Source organism: Emys orbicularis, chromosome 5 (genome assembly GCF_028017835.1).
Source record: "Emys orbicularis isolate rEmyOrb1 chromosome 5, rEmyOrb1.hap1, whole genome shotgun sequence".
In the NCBI taxonomy this organism is placed as follows: Eukaryota; Metazoa; Chordata; order Testudines; family Emydidae; genus Emys; species Emys orbicularis.
Genome location: NC_088687.1, coordinates 55738146 through 55750676, shown reverse-complemented (window position 1 = coordinate 55750676; position 12531 = coordinate 55738146). Strand labels below are relative to the sequence as shown.

Genomic DNA, 12531 nt, shown 5'->3' with positions numbered 1-12531 from the left:
TGATTTAGTTGGTGTTGGTCCTGCTTTGAGCAGGGGGTTGGACTAGATGACCTCTTGAGGTCTCTTCCAACCCTAATCTTCCATGATTCTAAGTGCTCCACTCTCCCTGTGAAAATGTTGACTACCAATGGCCATAACAAATGTTATGAATACTTACAAGAAAGATACTCGGTGAAAATATTTACTACTTGTAAGGGCAATCCGCTAGGAAGAGGTTGCAGCTGCTTGTTAGATAGAACCTGCTCTCCACTCCCTGAAGGAAAATTTCCATAGATTGATAGATTTTAAGGCCAGAAGGTACCATTATGATCATTTAGTCTAGCCTCCTATTTAACACAGGGCAAAACTTCTCACCCAGTAAGCTCTGCATCAGTTCCTTTGCTTCTAGTTGAACCAGAGCTTTTTAGAGAGAGAGACAGCCTTGATTTAGAGACTTCAACTGATGGAGATTTGCACTACATCCCTAAGTAAGTTGTTCCAGTGGTTAATTACACTCTGTTAAACATTTGCACCGTATTTGTGGTCTGAATTTATCTAGCTTCAGCTGCCAATAATGAGATCGAAGGATTCCTTCTTTTTCTGCTAGGTTAGAACTACCTTCCATCAGAAATCTGTTTCCCAAATAGATACATGTAGCCTGTGACCACCTTCGATAAACTAAACAGATTGAGTTTGTGAAGTTTCATACTATGGGGCATGTTTTCCAGACCTTGAATCTTGCTTGTAGCTCTACAAACTTCTTCCCAATTTTTCAACATCTTTTTTGAAGTATGGAATAAAATTTAGCAAAGGAATACTAAACGTTTTCCTGTTTTTTCAATGGGAAGAAGGAAATAAGAATGGAGGTTTTATTGGTAGACATGCAGCAAAAATAGCTCTGCTAGACACAATTAGCAAGAATAATTTCCAACAGGACATATTTGCATGCTCATCTGAAAGGAGTATACATACAAACAAATGTGATTGGAGATAGAAAATACCTTGAAATATCCTGAAGCATACTTGGATATGAAAAAGTGAATTTCTATTACAAGTAAATTATTATAAATAAGTATTTCTTGTAGGTATAATTCAGAGTTCAACAATGATGAACAATTCATCTGACATTTGTCTAGGTATCCAGTAAAACATTGGGACAAGATGACTACGCACTGAAGAGAGGACACTCTGCAAACTACCGTCACATGCAAACTCTAATAAGGCCATATACAGTGGGAAATGTAATCTATGTCACACTTATTATTAAATATTCAGGATTTCATCATGCATGATATCCATTAAGATTACCATCAGCAGGTGGTATTAATTCAAGAGTAGCAGGAATTTGTGAGAAAATGTTTGAGTGTTAGTGCAAACTTTCAGTGCTCTAGAGCTGAAAGTGAAAGACATAATTGTTGTTGAGTTATGTTTATGACTGTCATAGTTTGGTTGGAGTAATGCAAGTGTGGGGAGCAAGACCTACTAATGGTTGCTGGCCTTACCTATCATAGTTTGGAATTCACCAAGGACAGAAATAATGACGATTCTCGATAGTTGTCAAGGTTCCCTCCCCACTCTGAACTTTAGGGTACAGATGTGGGGACCTGCATGAAAGACCCCCTAAGCTTATTTTTACCAGCTTAGGTTAATTTTAAGCTGCCTCCACCAAGTTTTCCAAATATTTAGAGATAGCCACTTGGAACTCTGCCTTTCCCCAAATATCTTTCAAGTCTCTCACCCCCCTTTTCCTGGGCAGATTTGAGAATAATCCCCCCCCCCCAAGTCCATACACCCCTTTTCCTGGGTAGGCTCGAGAGAATCCCCTCACCAATTAGTCCTGGTGAACACAGGTCCAGATCCTTGGATCTTAAAACAATGAAAAAATCAATCAGGTTCTTTAAAAGAAGAATTTTATTAAAAGAAAAGGTAAAAATCATCTCTGTAAAATCAGGATGGAAAATAACTTTACAGGGTAATCAGATTCAAAGAGCCCAGAGGAACCCCCTCTAGCCTTAGGTTCAAAGTTACAGCAAACAGAGGTAAACCCTCTAGCAAAAGGAACATTTACAAGTTGAGAAAACAAAGATAAAACTAACACGTCTTGCCTGGCTGTTACTTACAAGTTTGAAATATGAGAGACTTGTGCAGAAAGATTTGGAGAACATGATTGATGTCCGGTCCCTCTTAGTCCCAAGAGCGAACACACCCAAAACAAAGAGCACACAAACAAAAGCCTTGCCCCTTTCCCCCCCAAGATTTGAAAGCATCTTGTCCCCTTATTGGTCCTTTGGGTCAGGTGTCAGCCAGGTTACCTGAGCTTCTTAACCCTTTATAGGTAAAAGGATTTTGGTGCCTCTGGCCAGGAGGGATTTTATAGTATTGTATGCAGGAGGGTTGTTACCCTTCCCTTTCTAGTTATGACAGTAGTACTGACAAGTGTGGGAGTAATGAGGTGTTGAACACTGGCAGTTCCCTTTTGACTTTACTGATAGTTCTGGGCACTCAATAAGTCTCAAGTCACGTGATAAATTTGGGGGAGTAGAGGTGAGAATTGGTTTGGGTATACCTGTGACTGCCAGAATGGGTCAGAAAAGGAAGGTGCTTTGGGGAGTGTCAGCTCTTCTATCACATACATTTATATATGTTTGTTCCTGTCATTTTAGAGTAATAATATCACCTAGCACTTATGTAGTGCTTTTCATCAATAGACCTCAAAGTGCTTTACAAGGAAGGCCAGTATCATAACCCCATTTTACAGAAAGGGAAACTGAGGCCCAAAGCAGTGAAGTGACTGCTCAAAGTCATCAAGCAGACCAAAGGCAGAGCTGGAAATTGAACCCAGATCTCCTGTTGGTTCACACTCTAGTCTCTGTTCTCTAAACCACACTGCCTCCTGAGTAGGCTGATGTTTCTGGTGGGAGTGGGTATTATTCCCAGCTAGAAGAGCAATCTACTCTTTTAGAAAGGCTATATTTAGTACATTCTGTGAATCTTGCGATATGTATATTTAGCATTTTGGTTATTGGTATATCACGGTGTTGTATAAATAATTACACGGTCTCCCTTGCTCCAGAATAGGTGTGGTATTGATTTAATGAAATGTGTGAAAAGTGAAAAGGATATGGTGCAGTGTGAGAGAGAACCTGATGGTGTTAAAAGAAGCAAATTGTTATGCTTCAGCAATGTGAGAAAACTAAGTTATGTACCATGTTATATTCATTTCAGATATCTTCAGGCGCTCTTCATGAGGGATCTAAATGGAGATTATAATGGCAACTTATATATGTTTATTCTCAGCATTGTCTTCTCCACCAAAAAAAGAAGATAAAATTTTTAATTAAATTCTTTATCTTTGATTGAAAATTTAACTTTCAAAGGAAGATTAACACACCATCATCAGTAACCATGGGATGATTTCTTCACTGCTAATTTGAACCTGAAATGCATCAGCATATAGAATTCAGCTAGCTTTGTGAATTAAGAGCCTCTGATGTCTGTATTAGAAATATCCTGCAGATATAATTTACGTATCAAAGCTTCCATTCTACTTTTGTTACAACATATGGTGGTTAGCTGTGATGGTGCTTTATATTTTAGAGTGACAGTGGCTCATTGATATTCCCAACCATTTTCCACTGCTGAGGTAGAAATTCAGAATTACTCTTTGCCAGTGAGTGTGAAAAGAGAGAAAAACCTTTAGACATTTTGAACTCTTTTAAAAAAGTATTTGGCATAAAAAACATATCGTTTTAAAATATGCTCTAGAAAAGAGTAGCTGTCACTTGACAGTACAGGCACTGAGCACGTGTTCTGTACATACCTGTCCAATAAATACTCCAAGGATTTTTTTATATTGACCCATAAGGATTTATATTTATAACTCTGATTAATGGAAATAAAGCATGTTAATACTTGTCACAGTTTGCCATTCTTCCTGTCACTTCTGCATGGTTAGTATAATAAAGCTTTGTTTAAAAATTAGATTGACAATTAATACGAAATGAGGAATTAAAAAACAACAACTTTTCTTAGAAGCTTAAAATGTGCATTGTTGAACTTCAGCCTTTTCAATGACAGTATCTTTCCAGGGATATCCTGGAGCTTTCAATTCTTTATTCTGATTATCTATTTCACGTCATGAATATAATTTACTGATAAAGTGAAACATCATCCAGGTAACACACATAACGTAGGAATTTTCAGAAATATCTACCTAAAGGGACATTGTCAAGATTAATCTCAGATACATATTTAAAAATGAAAATGCAATTCTGGGCTTTAAACTACTTTGCAGTATCACTTTTTAATCTTTAGGAACCAAGAAGAAAGTGCTAGCTACTGTTGTTAAACTGGGGTGGAGGAGATAGGGGCTAATGCTTTTTCAATAAACTTGTTTTCACTTGAGGGGGGACATAGCACCAAAAGAGTCTGGTATATTGTAGACAGTGGGGATGCAGGAAGGCTGTCCCTGTGTCTATGGGGGTATCTCCACTTTTCTCTGTGACACTTCTTTATTTGACAGCAGTTCTGTTGTCAGGTTCTTTGAATTCTTTGTTTGAATTACAGGAATCCTAAGGAACCATAACCCTTTATATTTTTATATAGACCCTGATAAGAAAATAATGGCATGACTTTAAAACTGTTATCACACAAAAAGGGTGAGTCCAGGCTCCATTGAAATCAATGGCAAAAGTCTCATTGACTTCAGTAGAGTCCAGGAGTTCATCCGAAGTGTGTGTCGTGTTGTAAGATGCTAGGGTAAACAGCATTGTGCCTGATATAGTGTTGCTTTGCCACTACTGTTTTGTACAGTTATTCCTTAGTTGTAGAATATAAAGTATTTTGTTGTCCACACATGGAATGCTTTCTGCGTGGAATTTATTTCAACATGAATATAATAACCCTGCCACTTGCACCACGCTAGGGATTTAATGAAATTTGAGGATTTTCCACAATAAATCCTTATTTTCAGGAGGTTTCAATTCAACTAAATATTATCTCTGGACTGAAACTTGGCATTAAAGATCTAAGGCTGAGAGGTATTTTACTACTTATCTTTGGGGAAAAAATTGCTTGGCAATTTGAGATATGAGAGCAAAGAAAAACTAGAAATGATTATTATATTAATACAATTTTACTCAATTTATTTTTTTTGCCTCTAGTGTGAATTACTCACTTTTTGGTATTGAAAAAGATAACCCATTGCTTTTTCTGTTTTGAAAATAGTTTACAGTACATGTATAATTTGTTGGGGGTTTTTTTGTATATGAATTTTTTGCATGTATATATTGACACAGTAGATAGAATATATAGTCTATCAAGTGTTTGATCTGCAAACTAAAATGTCTTCATATTTGCATTGACATGGAACCTTTGTAGGCTGTCATGATAATTGCACCCAGGCTTATCTGACAGATGCAGTTGTTATGGTCAATGATTTTAGAATTGCAAAATCCTTGGTACAAGTTAATCGTAATCTTTCTGAAATGTAGTTTGGAAGTTCGAGGCCTCAAAATTGGTTCATATCCGGCCAGACTACATTGAATAACATCCCCCTTCCCCATCCTTCAAACACACACATCCATTTCAGGTTCATGTGTATTAAATGATACAGTATGCCTTAAGTGCTTAGCATACAGCAATTCTGACTGCCAGGGTTAAGGGGTAAATATAAGTAGGGTGGTTCCAATCCCAAAAGACGCATTTCCTCTGAAAGCAGATGTTTTCTTTCTGGCTGGTGGCAGAACGCTTGTATGCAAAGTCACTGTTCCTGTTTATGTTCAAAATAAGTACATTTTAATAGGTTTGCATTTTAGTTATAAAACTCGTTGCATTTGTTTTTTTGGCAACCTTTTCTCAAGCAGGCTAGCTTGGATATCCAAGCTGCCTTAATGATCATTTCTGTACCTCTATAGACCTGTTGTTATAATGTTAATTGTGTTTTCCCTAACTGTATTGTCCACTTGTAACAATTTGTCCATTGTTATACCAGTGTTACCAGTACTTGCCTAAATTAAATGACTTAACCCCTTTCGTCTCTTTTCTACATGTGACTCTAAAATAGTCAGATTTTTAAACACCTAGATACTTTGTTCTTTGCTAATTCTAATTAAATGAGTGGCATTTGCTATTACCTGCATTTCCTTGGGAGCCTAAATGGTTTTTCTTCCCTCTTCTTAAAGTGTGATCATTAAACAATTTACACTTTTGTCAGGCAGGATAGCAACAGACTTGCGCATAGTCATGAGGTTGGAAGTTCCCACATACAATCTGTTGTCTCCTCATGGAGGAGCTGTGCCATCCTAAATTATCTCCACTTATTGATAAGTAGTATTCTGGCAAGAAAGGATGAGAGGCTGAGTGTAAAGTACAGTTCTAATAGAAGAAATGGACATATTCACCTTAGTGAATCCCACCAGTCCCTTTGTCAGAATGCTGTCTGCTGCCTCTGCTAAATTGTTTAAGTTGGCTGCCCTGAAAGCTACCTGCTGAGCAGTAGAATCCACACTGAAAAAAGATTTCCCATTTCAATTTGATGATTCTGCCACCTAGTTTTCCAGTACATTAACTGCTTTGGGAACTGCTGTGTAGCATGGACTTAGTGGTTCACTGAATGGGAAGCAACAGGGGTTTGATGCAAGAGGTGTATGAGGTGTGTGTGGTTCTGTGACAGAAATAATAGACGTATACTGTAATGGTGTGTATTATACATAGTATCAATCCTGCCATTATCTCCAACCCATCCCTTAATATCTGCATTCCTAAAAAGTGTCTTAATATTTTCTGAATGCAGAGTTTTAGAGCAGAGACCCAGATCTTTACCGTGAAGCTGCATCTAAACCAGACTGTGAATTGTGGGCTGTGGCACTTGGAGAAGCAAACTCAGAATAAAACTCAGCAGCTCCAGAGGTTGATCATGGAAATTAAAGAGGAGAGAACATCAGATGAGGCACAGCACTTTCTTCCTGCAACACAGGCAGACAATCTTAGGGAGCCTCCGTTTACAAGTAAGCATGTATACTCTTTATTTCATGTTACACCGTAAATACTACTATAAAAATGCCCCAAATTCTGTAATTGCACAAATCAATGGACATGTTGGAACTATAGTACAATTTAAATTGTTGACTAACAATTGGCTGTACCAGAGGAAATAAACTGATTAATATTTTATTTAAACATTATTACTGTTTTAGATTTATGTAAATAACCTCCTTGGGGGGAACAAAGGGTGTGATAACTACATTCTGATTTTTTTTTTTATAAGATTTAAAAAGTGGTAAATTGAAAGAAAAATACATGAACACATAAACCACAACATAGTACAATATAAATTTGGTAAACTTAAGAAAGAGAGATGGCTAAATTCATCACTAGTACTATGGAATGGTTCCTTGAGAACACCTAAGAGTATGTTAACTCCTACTCAGTGTACTACATTCTGAAGATATGCAGTTAGTTATGACCTGAATCCTTTTTAGAGGATTTCAGTTGCCCAGTTACTTTCCCATGTCAAATGTACATCCAACCTTCCTATTAAAGTCATGTTATAGACCAATCTGCTGAAAGTGGGGATGGTAGGCGCTTCAATTTTGTGAAATCTAGTTGTCAGAGCAGTTAATTATGTTTTTGAAAAACATGATTATATGTAGTTTAGAAAGGCATTTTTAAATATTGCTATTATAAACTCTCCAGGATAGTTCATTTTGCAACTTTAAACTTTTCCAGAGGGCATACAGTTTTTCATTCTTTTATATATACCCTTTTTCATTTCATAGCCAAAAACTTCTTCCCTGTTGACTTCCATGCAAGTTCCTCTTTGTTATCATAGCCCCTTCTGTTTGAGCCTTTCTTTAGTAATGCTCAGTGGCAACAGGCGGCAGTTACAGTATGTCGTTCATCAATATTGCAGCCGTTTTCCAGTTACCTTCTGTGGAGGTTGAGCAATGCACGGTTACTTGAGCTGTTTCCCTCATTATCCCCATTGGTCAGCTTTGCAACTTAATGGTCCCTCTCAGACCCTGATGAATTAGGAACATGTTGCCATTTAAAATACAACAAATTATGTGCAACATTAAAGCACACTTCTAAAATGCAAGGGATTATAGTATACTCATACTCAGTATAAGAGGGAATTAATTTCCCTTCTTTCATATATAAACTTATGGACATTTTGCTGTACTGCAGTTTCTTGATAAAATAATATATGGTAAAGTGTTCTACTTTTATTAACCTGATTTATATGCTTTGAGTAAATATGGATATTTTTGTTGCAGTTTACGGTTTGATGGCTTATGCATTTAAAATGAACAATTACATACCATATTTTTCAGAGATATTTAGGCAACTGGGCAGTGTTGTGTTTGTAAACGTATTTAAAAATAAATCATATGTATATATCAGAAAGCGTACATCAGTAAAGGTTTTCTATTTTTGAATTATTTTTTATTCTTCTACCTACACACACAAGGTAAAAGTGGTGTGATCTCTCAAAAAATGTGAATAAGACAAAACATGGGTTTTTGTTTCTATATTGGCACTTTGTGAAAAGGTCTCTTCTACAGTATAATTTCCTTTAAAAACATAAAAAAAAAAGGTAGATGCTTCTAACAGTGGCAAGAAGATATTGATATATAAGTAAAGCAAGTTAAGATTACAGTATATGAAACTAGAATTTACATATTTTCTAACTTTTTTTTAAATATTAAAAGGTATCCAGAGGATTGCGAATGAGTCAAAGCTGGAGTTTGTCCTTGGTAAGTCATAGTTTTGATTTCTGTACAGAATGGACTGTATGGGCATATTCTATGTCTATAATATTACATACTAGTTTTAAAAAATTGACACCCGTGTATAGTAGATATTGTGTGCCTATGTTGGAAATATTGGGGCTAGATTCTCAGCTGGTGTAAATTGCTGTAGTGCCATTGACTTAAGTAGATCTACTTCATTTTATATCAACTGTATGGTATGGCCCATAATGTTTTATAAAACATTACATATTCTGGGCTAAGGAATTGAAAATCCCTATGTTTAAACTATGGGCAGCTCTATATTTTATTCGCCTATAATACTGTACCTTTGAATAATGTATATATTTAGTTAAAAGCACAACTATTCCTTTGTAGGGAAAGGTTAATATCAATCTGTCTTTCTACTATATTTCTCCTTACTCTAGTGCATTTACAGGGGAGCAGTCTGTTTCAGAAGGTGGTCTGTTAGTACATACCACCCACTCTATATAATATGGTTAGGAGAGTTCAGTCGGTCAAGCAGACTAATTGGCTGAACATGTTTCCTCATTGTTAACTTGATGTTTGGTAGCAGAAAGCATTTAAATTAATTATTTCCTGATTTTTTTTGTTTTAGTTATTTAAGTTAACCCTCCATACTCCAAATTAGATTCCCTCATGCTCAGTTAGACTGACTCCCTTTGAGTTACTTACACCCGCTATCAATGTCTAAAGCAGGATAAACTGGTGAAGTAAACACATTAAGGAGCCAGAAGTAAGTTCATTAAAGCAGTATACTTTACACAGTCTTATGCTACCTTAGACGTTGGTAGAATTCTGTAAGTAGGTCTAAGGAAGTCTAAGTTCGTGTAATGAGTCTATTAGTATAAGGGGTCTAATGTATACATTACTTCCCAGTTTGGCCCTGTGACTCTAAAGAAGAGTAACTCATTAACTCTAAGGGAGTGTAAGTTGATGTAATAAACATAATGAGGAAACTGGAAGAAATTATGTTACATCCACTTAAGTCCCTGTAAACGTTCATAGACTTGTTTAAACTTGCCTCTGAATTTGGCACATGAATCTAGAAGAGAAACTCCAACAGATCATAGCTGTAAAATTTGTTAGTTTGGGCCTAAACTGGTGGCCTGTCTTTCTAATCTAATTTATTTTATATGTAAGATATTAGTCACCTAGGATCTAGACTCTAAAGAAAATGTATAAGTATTATAGATATGTGTGTATGAGTAGGTTAGTTTGTGTGTTAATAAATACACTTTTTAAAATTCTAAAATGTAAATAAATGATATTGTGCAGTTACTATCATTTAGGGGTAACTTTGCAGGTCCTCTGTCATTAGTGGTGAGTCGTACAGTAAATAACTTTCACAAATGATTGTCACCGGCAATTAAAATATAAAATATTCCTTTTGTACTATTTGAGTCTTGCCTAACACACACCCAGTGCTTTTTCAGGTACTTGGCTTGTGCCCTTAGGAGTTTCAGTGGCTCACTGCCATTTAAAATAATGACACTGAACATCAGTGCTGCACAGACATTGCACTACTGTACAGCAGCAAAGGTCTTGCATGCTGTATATTAAACATATAGTTATATTGATCAGGGTTAAACAATGATTTGTAAATTTTCAAAGATTTCCACTAGGTTTCTTAGCCCTGCTGAAACTGTTATTAATTGGAGTCATGAGGCTAAAACCCTTCACAATTCAGAACATTTGGGAGTGATTGACTGTGATTTATAATAGCCTAACACAAATAAATCAAATATTGCATTAAGATTGCATGATTCTCTAATGTTCATTATTTTGGGATCTGCAGTTTATCAGAGCTTCCATTAAACAAGCGTCTCTGGTCTTTAGGTTCTTGAAGACCATTTCTGATATGTCCATTTTTTTGAAGCTTAGGTCTCTTGAGTCTTTACTTTTTAAACTCACCTTGCTGTTTGGCTTTCCTAGTCACACTGCTCTGTTCTGTTTGCTGGCAGTGGAGTGAAATGTATTAAAATCCTGTTTTCTGAAGTCCTATGAGCAATGCAAGAAGAAGCGCATGAAATTCAATGCAGAGAACTGAGTGGGGGACAAGAACAGAGCAAAGGAAGAGCAGGAAGGGAGGAAATAAGTATGTGACTGATGCAACACCCACTGAATTCAGTGAGAATCTTTCCATGGACATCAATAAACACTGGATCAGGACTAATAGGGATTGGCCTCTTCTAGAGTTTCCTTTTCAATTGCTTTTTAAAAAATGTGGGCTCTTACTAATTCTTCCCAGTGTTAAAATTTCATTCAATTACTAAGGTATGTGATCCAAGGAATTGGTGATTTTGAGGATCCCCAGTACAGTCTTCAGAAGTTTGACTATCTAGTGGTGTTTGCATTTACTTTTAGAGCAAAAGAGAAAACACAACAAGGAAGGAAGGAACAAAGCAGAGGAGGAAGTGGATAAGAAAAGCAGACAAGACAGTTAGTTAATAAAGTGCTCAGATATGACGGCAATGAGCATGGTATAAAAACTTAGAAGGAATTAACAAACTCTAATTTGGGCATATTATTTATCCATCCTGCCATGGCCAGTGGAAATGGATTTTATATGTTCCTGCCATAGCAGACAATTAGGTACCATGGTGATGGTGCTCAGATATCACAATGATTGATGGGGTATAATAATCCAGATAGATAGTTGGTAAAGATTGTGTCAGCTTTGTATAGATTTTGTGCTGGCACATAAGAGAATGACTTTAGGGGCAGTATTCAATTTATAAAACATCCCTGAAATTTTGCAGTATGTCCTGAAATGTTTCTGAGGCATGAGATTTGAAGGACTGTTTCATATTTGTTTCTTGTATAGCTTTAGCTTATTTCCAGCATAATAATAATAATGGTATAGGTATAGTCACTGATGTAAAAATCTAATTGAATAGAATTTTTCACAGGATTCAGAGAGAGTGTGGTACTCAGTGGGTTAATGATGAAATTGAAATCTATAGTGCACTTGTATTTTTTTCCAAGAGGGGTTTGAAAGTGGAGCTGTCTGCCTGTACAAGTAAAAGGTTTAGTTCTTTCTGTCATAACATTTCTCCCTGAATAATATTGTGATAGTGCTTAATTGTAGAAGGTCATGAAGCTGATTTAACTCTGCATTTGAAACCCAAATGTTACACTGCTCAAGTACTCTGATTAAATGTTTTCTTCAACTCCAGTGCACCATCTGTAGTTCTTTAGGCAGCAGCTCTTGTCACATGACTGGTAAGCAGAAACATCATTTTAACCATGCCAAAATTTGATGTCAGAGTCCTGGTCCTGCCACAACTCCCCTAGTCACCAGTTTCCGCAATGCCTTGTTATACTGTGAGTCTTAGAAACAGATGACAAAAGAAGTATTAATTAGTCCAAAGCAGATCAATGAAAACAAAAGGTGGAGTGGGTCCAGGCAATAAACATTTATTTATCAGAGAGCTATGCCAGCCCCTGCTGCTGGATGTATTTGGCTTTATTGGTCTCAAGACTCTGAACTAGGGTTGTCTCCTGTCTGGGTTTTGGCTTCTGTATCCGGGTGCCATTTAGGGTTGCCGGGTGCCCAGTTTTTGACTGGAAAGTCTGGTCAAAAAGGGGACCTGGCAACCCTAAATGGCACCTGACCCAAAAGTCTGGTTACCAGAGTGTCGGGGGAGATGCTGGGTCATTAACCCATGCCAGCCCCGCTCAGCTGGGGCCGCCTCCTACCTACAGGCAGGCTCCTTGAGACCATCCAGCGGGCGACAGGGAGAGGGGAGTGAGTGATGGGGTCAAGAGGAAGAGGTGG

At 36.9% G+C, this 12531-nt stretch overlaps 1 protein-coding gene across 1 annotated transcript in view; it reads left to right on the top strand.

Moving 5' to 3' along the window:
* Positions 1 to 1184: 1184 nt before the first annotated feature.
* Positions 1185 to 12531, top strand: part of INPP4B (inositol polyphosphate-4-phosphatase type II B) — a 305271-nt gene continuing 293924 nt past the window's right edge. The window contains exons 1-3 of the mRNA XM_065404686.1: positions 1185 to 1220; positions 6773 to 6986; positions 8691 to 8735. Of these exons, the coding sequence (XP_065260758.1) occupies positions 1185 to 1220; positions 6773 to 6986; positions 8691 to 8735 (295 nt within the window). The remainder of the gene's footprint in view (positions 1221 to 6772; positions 6987 to 8690; positions 8736 to 12531) is intronic.